Source organism: Pipistrellus kuhlii, unplaced genomic scaffold (assembly GCF_014108245.1).
Source record: "Pipistrellus kuhlii isolate mPipKuh1 unplaced genomic scaffold, mPipKuh1.p scaffold_m20_p_2, whole genome shotgun sequence".
Lineage (NCBI taxonomy): Eukaryota > Metazoa > Chordata > Mammalia > Chiroptera > Vespertilionidae > Pipistrellus > Pipistrellus kuhlii.
Window position 1 is genome coordinate 173,573,420 of NW_023425515.1, and position 15,815 is coordinate 173,589,234.

The 15,815-nt window shown below is 50.1% G+C and overlaps 1 protein-coding gene and 1 long non-coding RNA gene across 8 annotated transcripts in view; one reads left to right on the top strand and one right to left on the bottom strand.

Annotated features, from left to right (window-relative positions):
- The window catches only part of STK40 (serine/threonine kinase 40), a 38,603-nt gene that overhangs the window by 7,019 nt on the left and 15,769 nt on the right, over nucleotides 1-15,815 (top strand). Inside the window, exons 1-4 of one of the 7 annotated variants that reach the window (XM_036447434.1) lie at nucleotides 8,982-9,094; nucleotides 12,296-12,415; nucleotides 14,092-14,177; nucleotides 14,527-14,670. In XM_036447434.1, the coding sequence (XP_036303327.1) occupies nucleotides 12,304-12,415; nucleotides 14,092-14,177; nucleotides 14,527-14,670 (342 nt within the window). In that variant the 5' untranslated portion in view covers nucleotides 8,982-9,094; nucleotides 12,296-12,303. Of the gene's footprint in view, nucleotides 1-8,981; nucleotides 9,095-12,295; nucleotides 12,416-14,091; nucleotides 14,178-14,526; nucleotides 14,671-15,815 lie in introns of those variants that run through there. The other 6 variants (XM_036447436.2, XM_036447433.2, XM_036447437.2 and 3 more) reach the window with 6 other exon arrangements.
- LOC118724320 lies at nucleotides 172-10,185 on the bottom strand. Its single transcript, XR_006742216.1, has 3 exons — nucleotides 8,522-10,185; nucleotides 5,467-5,563; nucleotides 172-3,625 (listed from the first exon to the last, which is right to left on the bottom strand). It is a non-coding gene; the product is annotated as an uncharacterized LOC118724320 (long non-coding RNA).

The following is a 15,815-nucleotide window of genomic DNA, read 5'->3' on the forward strand; positions in this document are numbered from 1 at the left end:
CCATTACTGCTATTCCATTACTATTATAGTAGTCTATGGTAAAATAGTTATGGAAGCATATACAACAGCACTCTCTCTCCTCTCCTTAAGCCCCTAGTACTGCATGGAAGTATCCATTGTTAAGTTTCTTCTAGAAATTTCCTATGTATATTCAGAGGTGTGTATATAATATTTTAATCAAATGGGATTGTGCTATACAAATAGTTCAGTATTTTGCTTTTTAAAAATGTGGTGTGTCATAGACATCTTTATCAGTAGGTGTGGCTTTAGTCTTAAAGACTACATAGTATTCCATTGTCTGCATGGAACACGATGTAGTGAACCAGTCCCTTCTTGATGGACCTGTCTGAAGGTGTGTGTGTGTGTGTGTGTGTGTGTGTGTGTGTGTGTGCGTTTGTGATTTTTTTTTCTTACTGCCACACATGAAGACCCTGGAGCAATTAATCTTTGTGAATTGGTGTGAGTATATTTGTAGGATAATCCCTAGAATTAGCAGTGCTGGGCCCCAGGCGTGTGTATTTTCTTTTACTTTGTTGGCTGTTATTTCATGCATGTCTTCTGCACACCTATTGGGCCTGTGCAGGACTCTCAGGTGGACAAGGCCCCAGGCCTTGCCTGTGTCACCCTCTCCAGAGACACAGGCAAACAGACATTCAAGGAGCATTTGCTTGCCAGTGTCTGTCCATGGAGGCTTCTGGCCCCTGGGATTGGCCATGGCTGGCCTCCCAGGGGCAGAGCAGGTGAGGCCCTCGTGTCGGCCCACCCCTCTGAACGGCCCACTGAGGGGCATTCTGCAGGCCTGCTGTCTGCCTCTGTAATCTTACCCTCTGAGCAGCCACCGCTAGCATCATTCAGTAAAACCACAGAAAGTGAACTATATTGTTCATTGTCAAAATTGTGGAGTTTAATCGAATTTAATTTTTGATAGAGGCAGTTAAGAAAAGGCAGCTTGCTGGCCCCAGTCCTAATTGCCTTTCTCACCGGATGATTGTAGTGATTTCTGCTATTAAAAGCAGTAGAAAAGAGAGAATCATTGCACCTAGGCCAGGCCTGGGCTCTCCCGTAAGTCTCTCTGGAAATCTGGGGTAGAAGGAAACTTAGCATTTTTCAAGTGCCTCCCACACTCTGGCTCCCAGCAGTCCTCAGGGAACCTGTGGGAAGCATCACTGTCTCTCTCTCTAGGTGGGAAACAGGAGCAGAGAAACACTTGTCCAGGTCACACAGTGGACACAAAGGTGGCCCTCAGACTCAGCCAGCCCTCCTTTAGTCGCTTGCTACATTCTCCTGCCTGATTGGGACCATTGTGAGTGGCAAGAACCTGAAGTCCACATGGGACCCTGAGGCAGGCTGGGCTGGGCTGAGTCACTGCCCAAAGTAATACGTGATGGTTTGAGTTGAGGGACCTCCCTGTCATCTGTTCATGCCAGGGTCCCCTAGTTGAAGGGAGGCTGGCATGCTGGTGAGGGCTCTAAGTGACTCAGTCTGCCATCACTGCTCATGGCAGAAGCCCCCCTCCCCTCAGAGCCAAGAGGCCGCCAGGAATGTTTCCCAAGAAAGTGCTCTTCGCTGTTTGCCCAGGCTGCTTCGCTGGCGGGGGAGATACCAGGGCAGCACAACTCAGAAAGAGCTATTAAGTCTGTTCCTTCCTCTTCTGACACCCACTCATGGTGACGGGTTATTTGTTGTCACATCAGCTGCTTCCGGAGGCCCCTGGGAGGGGTGAGCTGGTGATGCTGCCCTGGATTCTGCTCTGGTGGCTTTTTGAGTGGCTGCTGGTGAGGTCCTGTGACCCATCTGCAGGAACTAGTTTCTTGCACTGTTTATCTTTTCCCCAGAGGGGTCTACGGGTCCAGCTCTGTGTGCACTACCCTGGAGCCTTTTCTCCCAGAATCACTGAGACATGTTCTCCTGGGCAGGGGCCTTTAGCCTCCAGTCTGTCCCCCCAGCCTTCATGGAACTCACAGAGGAGCCCAGTGAGGACTTCTCAGGGCAGTGGGGTAAAGATGGACATCACTGATTACGACGTCTCCTTGTGTGTGTAACCTTGCCTCCTGGAGGAGACTAGAGCTGGACCGCGAGCAGCAGACATCGGGCTTCCTGTGAGCGGCGGGGTCTTCAGGCCCTGCAGGCCCCCGGGACTGCTGAACTCAGCATGCTGTAGTCCTGTGAGGAAAGGCAGTGACCGAGGACTGAGGGGGAGAGCTGGGCACAGAGCCCTCTTTCTGACTGCCCCTCCCACTTCCACTGGCTGAGTCATTTCCTCTCTGGCTGCTGCAGGTACTCACCCCCAGGCTGAGAGCAGGGCTTCAGGGGGTGGGGTTCACCCTGAGCGACAAGAGGGAACTCTAGTTGAACGCAGCAGTGCACTCCATACCCTCAGGCAGTGAAGCATGATGTGATGTTATATATTCTTGACAAATTGGAGCTATACATATCCCGCATTTTAAAAAGGAACAAAATCATCACCCCATTTTGGAACAGTGAAGATGACAGCACAGGCGTGAATCTTTGTCATCAGGGAGTCCTGGCTGTAGCCTGGGGCCTACTAATCCGCCTCCCCACCCCCAGCATCCATCCTGAGCGCAGAAGCAAATGGCTTCCAGGGGCTTCCGAGAGAGATGGCATATAGCCTTCAGGCTGTTGGGAAAAGGTTCATGCCTGCTTCAGAGACGGCTGTCACTCAGACTCAGAGAAAAAGCCCTCATTCAGAGACCCCTTCCAGGCAGCTAGCAGAGTAGAAGACAGACAGCAGGTGAGCTGGGCCAGGATCTCTGGGCTTTGACTCGTCAGCAGTAAAAGGGGGGAATCTTTCCCTCATAAAGTTGTGAGAATTGAAGAAAATCTCGGGAACACTAAGGACAGTTCTTGGCAAGCAGTAGACGCCCATTAAATGACAGTTTAAAAGGTATTTGCTTAGAGAGACTTGTCACCAGGAAGGTTACTCCGCATGGAACAGGGAATGCTCACCTTTCATCCAGCATAGCCCCCGAGACCACCAACCACAACATCCTGTCTGAGCCTTCAGTCATCCCACTTTAGAGATGAAACTGAGGCCCACGGAGTGGAGGTGCCTCTCATAGAGGACTGGTGACTATTTCAGGGTCACAAAGCAAGTGAATGAGGCAAACTGAAATTTGAAACCGGGCCTACCTGACCCCCAAATCCACCTTGCTTTCCTTCTGGCATGTGAGTAACTGGTCCATCATCTGAAACACTGGGTTCTGTGGATTCCTCTTGGTTCTCTGGGTTGGCTTTGTCGACGGAGAACAGGCCTGTAGGGAAGGTGGTGGCGCTGGTAGAAGCACCTATGCGTGAATATTGAGGTGCGGTGGGGGTGACTCCCCGAGTGTGTGAGTCAGGGAGTGTTGTAGGACACTGCCCTGTTGGCTGCTGGGAGGATGTGTCAGTAACCCTGCCTTGGACCCAGCCCTTTTCTCCATGGGCGCCCTGAAATGCACCTCCTCCAGGGACAAGCATGACCCCCCCTCTCCCTGCTCATTTGCAGCTTTCTGGCTTGACAGCTCCCTGATTCCAGGAGAATAATAGCTTATAAGGAAGTCCGGAGGGTGCTGTCCTCTCTGGTTGGCATGCTAGAACCACAGCAGACATCAGGTGGAGAAAGCAGCTAAGGAAGCAGTGTGGTCACATAGAAATATGTGGGATTCAGAATTGGAAAACCTGTGTTCACATAGGTGAACTCTTTCAACAACTAGCCAGGAGACTATCCCAGCATTCCTGAGCTTCATTTTCTTTTTCTTGAACATGTATTCTGGGGTGGGGGCCAGTCAGTTACAGTGGTGTATCTGAAAGTGCTTGGTAAGCTTTTAAAGCCTTGTACAAAGTTAGTTCATGTCAGGTGGGGCTTCCCAGTAGGTTGAGCCCAAAATTCACCATCCAGAAAGGGGCATAGGAAGTTTTAGAGGGAACTCTTCCCTCTCGTCTGGAGGAGTCTGGTCTATAAAGCATGGATCCACAGATCATCTCAGTCAGATCGTGTATTCCGGTTTCACCCTGCTCACCTCAAGTCTCATCATTCATCGCAGGTACAGTCAGCTAAACACAGAGCTGGGCCGAAGTTCTCTTTTCTGGGGGGAGTAAGAGTGGCAGGAATTTTTCTGACCAGCAGAAGAGCCTTCACACTGCAAACCTGGAGTGGCCAGGACTGTCACTGGTGGAAGGGGCAGGCCAGGCTGTCACTCTCCCGCTCCGCTTCTTACTGTGGGAAAGCAGATCTTTTAGCTGAATTTAGCAAAAAGGGGGCTGGTCTGTCCTTCTGCCTGTGAGGGGGTGGGCCCAACTGCAGGCATGCTGTGAACGGGCTTTATTCCTCAGTGGAGACTGCTCTCCAGCAGCAAGCAGTGTCTAAGCACAGCCTCTGGCCATCGGCCAGCCTAGAAAGCCTTGCCTCAGGCACCCAGACATTTCTGACATGAGACTTTTCCTGGACAGACTCTTCCCAGCACCACTACAGCCCAGTTGCCTACCACTGTGTCATCCCCTCAACCCCCATCTCTCTGATCCTGGATTCTGTCTCCTGCCATGAGCTGGTGGACCACCCATGCTTTCTTATGGGTTCCACTCCAACCCCTGGCTTCTAGTTGGGTGATCTCAAGCTCTGTCCCCTCCCCATTTGGGCTTTAGTGCCTTCTGGGTATACAAACAGTTCTGCAGCCTTCGTTTTCTCACCCAGCAGTTTTCCAGGCACTGGGCGAGGTGCAGAGAAGCAGAGATGAATTGGGGTTGCTCCCAAAGGGTTGCACACACCTGGGGTAGGGGCAGTCAGGAAGGTAAGCCGATGGTACAGCACAGCAGGAGGGGACTGGGAACTGGAGGAATTGAGGACTTGGTGCAAAAGGTGACAAGTGAGGACTAGGGAAGAAAGACAAATCAGACAGAAAGAATAGGGCAGACAAGCCTGTTCATTGTACACTCAAGGAATTGTGTCCTTTGGTGCAGCTTGGTGTATGAGGCATATAAGGGCAGTGACGCTCGAGAGGTAGCCTGGGTCTAGCCAGGCTCACTGAGGAATTTCTTTCTTCCTGGAGATCATGGGAGTATTGGAAGACCCTCACAGCAGAGGCAGACAGATAATGCAGCCCCAGGTTCCCAAGCAGGGGACCAAGTGCAGCCTGCTGGAATCTGTCCAACCCCAATTACATAGGCAGCTGAGGTGGGGCCTTCTAATGAAGTCATTCCTGCATCTTTCCTGATCAGCATCCTGGAGAGCAGGGCCCCATCCTGGTGCCAGGAGAAACCCTTTGAAGATGAGCTGCAGAAAGACGCCACCAGGTGGCAGACCTGGAGATTGCCAAAGGCATCTGCCACCCCCACCCCTGTTCCTTTAGCACAGTGTTTGGGGTGGGGAAGGAAGGGGAACAGTCAAGACAGAACTTCTGTTCATGCCCGGCTGGCTATGCCCAACAAGTATGAGATTCTAAGTTCTGCCACTGTGGGCTGTGTACCCACCAGAAGTCCCTTTGAACCTGTGAATCTGGACAGCATATTCCTCCAGGGTCTAGGAGCTTTTTCAGCAGGTTGCACTTTCTCCTCTGTCTCCAGGCACCTGAAATGAAAGTAAATTACATCATGACCCTTCACCCCCATACACTAGCATCTGTTGCCTAAAAAACAAAGACAATCTCCTGTGCTATTCCACAGTACAATTTTCAAATTCAGGAAATTTAACATTGACACATACTGTTATCTAATACACAGTTCATATTCAGATTTCTCCAGTTGCCCTGTCATATTCTTTTTATTTTTATTTTTAAAAATTTGAGAGAGAAAGAGAAATGTCAATTTGTTGTTCTACTTATTTATGCATTCATTGGTTGATTCTTATATGTGTCCTGATCCGGGATCAAACCCACAAACTTGAGCTACTGAACCATATTCTTTATAATTCCCTCTGCCCCACTCGCACCCCAGGATGACCCATCACATTGACTTGTCATATGTCTTTAGTCTCCTTTAATCTCAAATTGTTCTTCCGCCTTTTAAAAACCTACCCAACATTGATGTTTTTGAAGCATATAGGCCTGTTGTTCAATGTTCTTCAATTTGGGTTTAACTCATGATCAGATGTGGTTTATGCTATTGGTGGTATTAACTTTGACCATTTGGTTAGGGTTGCAGCTTGCTTTTTTATTAATTTATTTACACACAGTGACTTCCACAGACCTTTTAATTGTACCATTCAGTCATTTTGACAAGTGCAGAAAATGACAAAAGTTATGTCCTTAGGTAGTATAAGTTTTATGGCCCAGTATATGTGCTCTGACCCACCCCATCCCCCCACCCCCAGTCCTGCTCCAGGAGATCTTGGACTAGAGGCATTAGGTCTTAATTCCATCACCGGATCATAATGAAGGACCCATTTGAGATGGCCTCATCCTCCTGGGGTCCCTTACTGTGCCCAAGTTGGTCATTGCTAGCTGGTGCTCCAGCCTTTGCTTCCCCATAGACCAATGAACAAAACAAGATGATGCAATGAGGTATGCCTCTGCCCAAAAGAGTAGGCACTCCCCTTGGCCCACAAGGCAACTGTATTCTGCCTCTGCTACAGAATGCACCGGCCCTGCCCAAAGCGCTCTAGTCTTCTGCAGTGCAGTTCATGCCCAGGCCTCTCTCCCCAACGCTGAGTTGAGCATGTCACTCCGGCTGGCCATCAGACCCCCAGCCTGTAGTCTCAGGCCAGCAGACAGCAGGTTTAAGGTCTTTTCAGCCTTTAATCTGGTTACCTTCCGTCTGCTCCCCACCTTCCTAACTCAGTACTTAACTATCTCCTTCTCTTTGGGCAGGAGAAATTCAAAGCTACTGTGTTTTAAGCAAACAGCACAAGTCGTCAAATGCTTACAATGTGCTAGTAGGTACTCTGCTGAGCCAGTTGTGTGAACTATCTCTCTCCATCCTTAGACCAACCTTGGAAGGTAGATATTGCACACCATTTTGCAGATACAGAACAAATAATTTGTCCAAGATCTCATCACTACTAAGTAATGGTGCTAGGCTTTGAACCCAGGTTTTGGCTCATCCAACCCTTGCTCTGACTCAGAGGTTCCCATCCAATTGGCTTATGTATGTCAAGATGGTGATCCCTTCAGCCTGAGGCATAGGATAGGGCCACCCACGGGACCGCTGGAGCCCCCAGTCCTTTCACCCCCATGTGCTATACGAGTTTCTCTTTGTTTGAGAAGTAAAAGACCAGCACATGTTGCTCTAACCACTTTGTTCTGCTGCCCTGGTGTCCTGTGAGCAGAGACTCTTTCTGGCCTCCTCCTGGGAGCTGCTGTGGGTTTGGACACGCAGCCCCTTTACCCGTGGCAAGTAGGATTGAGGCTAGGGATGGGTGGGGGTTCGGTGTGCATTTCCACATGCCACGTGGGCTGGACAGAAGTATGGACCCTGCTTCAACAGGCCCTGCCCCAGATACAGTCCAAAGGACAGAAGCCTGTACAGCTCAGGAGCTTTTTGTTCGTTTGTTGTTTTATTTTGACTGACCCAGGAAACACGGGAGTAGGGATAGGGGCTGCTGATAGGAATGGCTTGAACATTGATTACTTTGGCTCAGCCTGATCCTGCAGTGTAGGCACAGTCCTTTGGCTCCTAGCAGGAGCACAGAAAGAGGCTGCTGACAAACTGTGGATACCAGCTGTTGTCGCACATGCACACACAGCAAGTGCCGCCCTGGGCCGAGGTCACAGGGACTGCCTGAGCACTCCGCCTTTGCAGTTTGGTTTACATGGTCACACATGTCTCCAGGAAGCCAGAGCAAGAAGCCTAGGATGAGGTTGAGTGCAGAACTGTCTGCACATGGGAGCAGCTTTGGGGTGACATGACCTTAACCCCAAACTGACAGGGTAGGGCAGGCCTCCCCTCTTCTGGGCATGCCATGATGGCTGTCACAGAGTTGGCCCTTATTCTAAGGCTCACAATTTGCTCCCTAGGCTGAGCCAAGCAAACAATCCCCCCCAGCCCGCCCCCTTATCTCCCACCCTACCCCCCTGTCCCCCACCCTGAGCTCCCACTGTCCAGATTGAGGAGCACAGCCTGCAGGGGGCAGGGCTGCAACACTGGGTTCTCTTTCAGGGCCTCCTTCCCAGCCTCCACCCCTCAGCCCCATGGCTGTCTCCTTGAGCTTCCTGTTGAGTCCAGGTTCTAAGGGAACCAGCCATGAAGTGGGAGGATACCACAAAAATAGTTGACAGATTTAAAGCTCCAGAGACTTCCAAGCCAAGATTGCTAAGTTCCTGGGGAATTGAGCAGTGCACCCAGCAAACGGATACCCCTTAGCCAGGCTGGGCCAGGGCTCTTTACCTCACCAGAGTAGCCAGAGTAGCCAGAGCTTCCACATTGCAGATCTTGCTGTGAAGCCAGAATACCCCCAGGGAGCACTGGTACCATTTGCAGGTATGCCTCTGAAGGGGGACGCATCAGGAGGATTTGAAAGTGGGGCACATCCTCCCTGTGCATTTGTTGGGGGGGAGGGGGACACGAGGGTCTGTCCTCAGTCTTTGCTCACCTCTAGTGAGCCTGCAGCAGCTTCCACTTTTCCAGGCGCCCCTCCTCACGCTGCTTCCTTTGCATCCGCCAGCTCTGCGTGGCAAGAAGGGATGCTCAGGAAGGGAAGCAGCCTTGCTACCCCTCCCCTGCCAGCAGCATCTTTTTCCTCTCTCTGCCCGTCTGCTCCCAACCTTCTGTCTGCCTACATTTTGGAGCAGTTCCCATGCCATTTGCTTGAGTTGAATCTTGAGTGGGGTGGGTGGGGTCAGGCTGAGCCCACTCATTGTCTGTGCTGCAGCTGCTCGCAGCAAACTGTTGTCTAGTCTAGACCATGCCTGTGCGTAGGCGCCTCAGCAGCGTCTGTACAGATATGATGAGGGCTCTGAGGTGCTCTCCAGGGAACCAGGGAAAGGGGAGGCTTAGTGGTCTGTTAGAAAGGGGACAAGGCCACAATGGCATGAAACCAGCTTATCTACCAGGACAGGGGCAGCTCCAGCTCAGGGCTGCTGACCTGTGAGGACCACCCTCTCCTGGAGGGAAGGCATCCAGCTGTCGTGGAGTATCTGCAGGGCCAGGCACTTGGGGTCTAAGGGTGTGTTTTTTTCTTATGGAATTTTTTGACTAGTGGTGGGAGTAAGACATTAAGCATATAAACACATAAATAAATATATAAAATATGTATATATTTGGAAAGTGCTACAGGCTGCCAAGTGAGACTAACTGGGCCCCACTAGTGGTGGGACTGACCAGGAAGGCTTCTCTGAGGAAGTGACACTTAAATTGAGAAGGATGCATAGAAGTTAGCCAGGCAAAGAACAGGATCACTGTTCTAGACACATGTGCCCAGCTATGAAGTCTAGAAGCTGTTTTATTTTTCCCTGCTTTTGTGTGAATGATTTTGAATCTGTTTCCAGCATGAGCTTTGGCAGAAGTCAAGGCTTCTCCATCTGTGGACTGTCAGGGCCTACTGAGTTACATGGTCCCAGCTTCTCAGAATGAAACCCTGGGACTGCTCCTCAGTGACACAGCTCTGAAACAAACGGGCTTGACGGGAAGCCAACCTGAGAGGGGCTAGAAGTACATTAGGCCATCTCTCCTACTTCCAGTTCACTGCTGCAGTCAGTCTCCTGGGGTTTAGAAGGACCAGAATGACCAGTGTAAAGAGTTAAAGTAACCTGACTAGAGGATCCTCACCTGTTCTCACAGTAGAGACAGTCTTCTAGGAATAACAGGAAAAACAAGCTAAAGGAAAAGAGAACTGTTTATAATCACATAAACATTTAACCTTTTTTTCATTTTAAAAAGTTAAAAGAGTAAGAAGAACGACATCCTGTGCCAGTTATATACTTTTTAAAAATTCTTTATTGTTTAAAGTATTTATTACATATGTCTTTCCCCCCCCATTGACCTCTCCCCTGTTGTTCCCAGTTATAGTCTTAATGAATAGTTTCTAAAAACCAGTGTAATTAATACACAGCAATAAAAAAAAGTAGAAAAATATGAACTGGAAACTCATAAAAAAAAAAAATACATACAACCAGTAAGCATGTGAAATAAGTTCAACCTCATGAATAACTAAGGAATTATTAATTTAAACAATGATATACTTTTTATTGCCCATCAAATTGGCAGTCTTTAAAATAAGCACAGCCAAAACCGGTTTGTCTCAGTGGATAGAGCGTTGGCCTGCAGACTTAAGGTTCCCAGGTTCGATTCCGGCCAAGGGCATGTACCCATAGGGGGTGTGCAGGGAGCAGCTGATCGATGATTCTCTCTCATACATGTTTCTAACTCTCTATCCCTCTCTCTTCCTCTCTGTAAAAAATCAATAAAATATTTTTAAAAATAAAATAAAATAAGGACATAGTCCTGGGCCGCTCCTGGGCCTTCCTCACGCACACCGCTGATGGGATATAAATTGGCTCAGCCTCCCTGAGAGCAGCCTGGCAGTGTATGTGAAACACCTTTAAAACATGCTCCCCTTTTGACCCTGCATTTCTACTTCTTAGAGTTTATCTTGAGGGGGAGAGACAAGTATGCCAAGATGTAGGTTTATGGCTATTAACAAAAATATTTAAAAATGGAAAGAGTAGATGTCCATGAATAGGGGCGTGGTCCAATAAATCATGATATATTCTTACCATGGAGACTGTGCAGCTATTTCCAGTGATGCCACAGAAGAATATTGTCATGCAGGGATGTTAATATGGTGTTTTATTTTAGTTTGTTTACAGCTTTAGTGAGTTTACATACCATAAAATTCACCCTTGTAATGTATTTTTAGTAGGAGAAACAAAGCTTACAAATAGTACGGCAGAATGGTCCAAACTTTTATAATGAACACTGTAAGCACACACCTTACAAACACACCCAGGAAAGTCTGCTTGGCTGTTAACAGTGATTTCATCTGGGTGGTGAGGTCATGGGTATCTTACTTTCTTATTTTTGTGTATCTGTACTTTCTAGTGTTCTGCAGGAAATGCCAATTACTTTGGTATGAAGAAAAAATTACAGAAGCTTAGGGCTGAGTGTTAAACCTCAGTTAAACCAAAGTTTTCACTCTTGACATGGCCATCAGGTCCCCTAGATGTGGTCCTGGTCCCTCTGGTCACCTCTCCCCACTCCCTGCTGCACACTGTGCACTCCAGTGACACAAACTGCCTGGAGTTGGCTGCTTATGTGCCATTTCTTACCTTCGTACGTTTGCTCACCCAGGTTCCTCTGCCTGGCCCATTCCAGTACCACCTCCTCAGAGAAGTTTCCCCTGAGCCCCCTCAGCTACCCCGGGCCAGAGCCTCTCTCGGGATTGGGCAGCCAGCCTCCCCGGGCATCCCTGTGGCCCTCACCCGCTCTGTGGAACTTAATTTGTGTGCATCTGTTTCCTCACCCCACCCTTGGGAAGCCCCAGCTGCCTTCCCAAGGTGTAAACTATAGAGAGCTAGAAGGAGTGACTCCTTTTTTAAAATCCATTCTAGCCCGCCCAATGAGGCTCAATGAGCATCAGCCTATGAACCAGGAGGTCACGGTTTGATTCCCAGTCAGGGCACATGACCAGGTTGTGGGATCAATCCCCAGTGGGGCATGCAGGAGGCAGCCAATCAATCAATGAGGTTCTCTCTCATAATTGATTTTATTTCTCTCTCCCTCTCCTTTGCTTTCTGAAATTCCCCCTTTGCCCCCATTGACAACTTTGGGATGTTCTTCCATCTGAGAGGACTTAAGGGTCAAGGGGAGTTGGAGAGAGGAGATTCTCAGTAGTAACCTGTATACTTTCTGGGTATAAGAACCCCTGGGCCTCATGTTGACCATTTCCTGGGGCCCACACCCAACCACACTACAGAGGTCATAACATTGGGTGTGGAGTTGGACCCAGGAATCAGCACGTCAAGCCACTGGCTATAGGAAATTGGGGGAAGGCCTTACTTTGGGAATAGTAAATTCCCAGCCAGCTCCCTCTCTGTGGTGATCTCTTGGGGAACCCAATTTGCATCTGCACAAAGCCCGGTGTTCTCTGCATTTTACCAGCCTCTTTCAGGCAAGCTGGCTGCCCACCTCTGTAGCCAGTACACCCCCTCAAGCCCCTAATTAATCCCAAGTAAAGGAGCCCTGGCTCTTTGTCACCGGGAACCTTCAGTTCTCCTCTGGGAAGGGGAGGAGGTGGCAACGACAGCAGCAGCAGCAGCAGCAGCAGCAGCTGTGTGACGCATCCCCGAGTCAGAGACTTGGAGGCTGGGTTAGCATAAGCAAAAGCCCTGGCTTGCTCAGTGAGAGGGGCTCTTTCTGTCTTGTCTAGAGCTGAGGATGAAGCGGAGAGCATCCGACAGAGGGGCTGGGGAAACGTCGGCCAGGGCGAAGGCTCTAGGAAGTGGGATTTCTGGAAATAACGCGAAGAGAGCTGGACCGTTCATCCTAGGTAAGCGTCTCCCCTCTGGGTGGGCGGGTGCTGGGGCAGGGGCAGGGCACACTGGCAGGCACAGTCTGACCCGGGACATGCAGAGTGAAATGACACACCCACCACAGTGTGAGATCCTGACCAACCCTGGGTCTGGCCCAGCCTCACCGCCTTAACTAGAGTCTGTTTATGCCGCTGGAAGATCCAGAGCTTTAGGTCACCCTGTACCAAGAATTGTCACCTTTGTTGTAGAGGCACCAGCCTTGGATCAGTCTTAGCTGAGAGCTAGACTATATGTTCCCCTACGATGTCACCCACGGGAAACACACAGCTGCATCGAATCCCAAGGGCCATCAGGCACTTTGTGGACCACTCTTGGAGAGCACGATTAATTTCACAAAGTGTTCAATATAGTCCCTAAAACTTATTGTAAAGCTGGCACAGAAATCCTGTAGAATTGGGTATTCCCAGTGGTCCAGAGGAGCAGCTGGGCCTTCTGTGTGATGTTAGAGGTCCAACAAGTCCCGGTTGTTCATGCTCAGGATTGCAGGTGGGGTGGGCTCTGGGGACCCTGACTCCCTAGCAGCCAGAGGCTGGGTGGGAGTTTTGCTGGGGGAACAGCATCTGGGCTTAGGATCCAGAAGAGTTCCAGCTGCAGGCATTCAGTGAGTCAGTGGTGCTCCCTCTGGGCGAGGCCTGTGCAGTTTGCTAGGGGTGCAGCAGTGAATGAGACAGACCAGTCCCTGCCCTCACAGAACTTAGCACTCTAGTTGCAAAAAGAAACAGTAAACAACACAAGGTCATCACTGGGAGGCCCGGCAGGCGCCTTTAGGGAAGTAAACACGGTGATGTGAGAGCAAGAAGGGCGGGAGATAGTATAGACCAGGAAGGTTCTGTGTGAGGAGATGACATTGAGCTGACACCTGAGGAGAAGGAGGAGCCAACCGTCTGAAAAGCAGGGGTAGAGCATTCTGAACAGAAGGAACAGCAAATGCAAAAGCCCAGAGGCAGGAAAGGGCTTACTGTCTTAGGAATTAAGAAGCCAGGGTAGCTAGAGTGGAGTAGAGAAATACAACCAATTAGAAAGATGGGCAGAAACCAAATCATGCAAGACCTTGGATGTCCAAAAAGGAGTTTGGACAAAAGATTGCATAGTACCAGCTGTGGAGCACTGTTATGAATTGTTAGCAGAGCAGTGACATGGTGATATCATCTGCTTTATCAGAAAGCTCAGGCAGGGTGCTGTCATAGGACAACAAGCGGTACACTTCTCCAGAAATCCCAAGTTCCCAAAAGCCAGTCCTTGGACTGGGGCCAGGTGGCTATATCAGGCTACCGTGGGAACCTGTCAGAGCTGTGGTTTCCTGGATTCTCATCCTGGAGTTGCTGATTCCAAGGGGCACGTTGCAGCCGGGAGCTCTTCTTGACAACATGCTCCTCAGAGAGTCCAGCCTGCACCCACTGCTGAAAACCCCTCTTTTTTAGGATGGGACTATAAAAGCCCAGTGTACCTCAGGCACATGCACACATACCCTCCATTTTTGGAGGGAAGACCATGAAAACTCTCCCCCAGGAGAGCTGTTGTGGGTGAGTTCAGTGGAGCCCACTGAGGAGCAGAACTAGCCAAAGACCATGTGGTGATGGTGCCACTATAGATAGGCTTTTGAGCAGTAAGCCAGCTGCTGTCTGTGCCACAGGTCCCCGTCTGGGCAACTCACCGGTGCCAAGCATAGTGCAGTGTCTGGCGAGGAAAGATGGCACAGATGACTTCTATCAGCTGAAGGTAAGTGAGGCACCGGGGGCAGGGTACTGGGGACTAGGGCCATCCTGCCGCCTCGCTCCCTTTCCTCTCCCTTCGCACCTGCACCACTTGTGAGCAAGAGTGGCACCATTTCTTCCTGAGAAGAAATCAGGTTCACAGCCTCTCTCTGAAAAGCTCTTGATTTAACAAGCTTTATCTGTGCATAAATTACGTTGCCATCACATTAAGAAAAACTGTTGCACTTCGTAGGTGTGTGTGCAAGTACTGCATGAGAGAATGTGACCTGCTTTCCCTGTTCTGGTCACTCTGCTCTGTAAAGTAAGGTTTTTTGGGTTGTTTTTCTTTTTTCTGTGTGTGTGCCTTCCTAAAGATCCTTACCCTTGAGGAGAGGGGGGACCAAGGAATAGAAAGCCAAGAGGAGAGGCAAGGCAAGATGCTGTTACACACCGAGTACTCTCTGCTCTCCCTCCTCCACACACAGGATGGCGTGGTTCACCACCATGGGCTCTTCCAGGTGAGTGGCTGCCTGTCCCCTCTTTTCCCTGACACCCCCCACCCTGGGCGGGCACTTGCTAGGGCCACACCTGTCCTTGGAGCAGCTCACCCTTGTGACCCCTGAGTGCTGGGTGCATCATGACTTTCTGGGCTGGGCAGGCTAATGCAGCAGTCGCCAACATTTCGGACCTCACGGGCCACCACCGCTGGTTGGTGACCCCTAGGCTAGAGGTCAGACTGGGTTAGCCCCACAGTCCTGCTGTGATGATCACACCCTAGCAGGAAGGCACACAGTTCACATCTTACAGCCTTTCTTTGAAAAGCTGATTTTCTGAGAAAAGAAGAAAGCAGGAAGTCATTTAAAGACACAGGCTCTTTCTACTGTTTTGTCAGGATTTGGCCCAGTCAGGGTAGAAGAGAGGGCTGTGAGGAAGAACGGGCCCTTTGAGCCACCTCAGTTTTGGTGCCAGCAGTCCTGTCCACCCAGGCATTCCAGTTTGTTCAACAAGTGTCCCTGAGCTCATGATCCGATGTCCCAGGTCCCTCAGGAAAGGTGCTAATTAGCAATGTGTACCCTGAAAAGAGCCCTCGGATGGAACTGAAATTGTGTCTTCAGAAGTGGAGAAGCAGCTCAGATGGCCGCCTACTCAGGACTCAGCAGGGCCTCTGCAGTGCCCTTAGCCGGACGCACTGGCCAGAGCCCCTTCTTGCTCCGATGGACCTGGTACAGGAGAGGCAGCATGGTGGCAGGAGGTGGTGCACACAAGTTTTGGAGCCAGCAGTCCTGGGGTCAGGTTGTGTGACCTCAGGCAAGTCACTCAGGTCCCCTAGTCTCGGATTCCTCATCTTTGACCTGGGCATAAGGACAGTGATGCCCCCCTTGTTCGGTGGTGGGAAGATGAGTGAGTGTGCAAAGCACTGAGCTGCCCCGTTAGCACTCATCGTGGCTGTTATTTCAAGCAATAAAACCTCGTTGTCGGCTTGGTTTCCCAAAATAAAATAAATTAGAGTGCCTCTCAGCCGCACACATACACCCCACTAAGGTCTGCATTCTGAGGTGCACAAGTACAGGCAACTCAGTATCATTAGGCAACTCTACAAACTAGTGTTTCCCTTAAGCATGAAGTCGAAGTGAGGGAGATTGTGATTTCTTAGTACTTCATT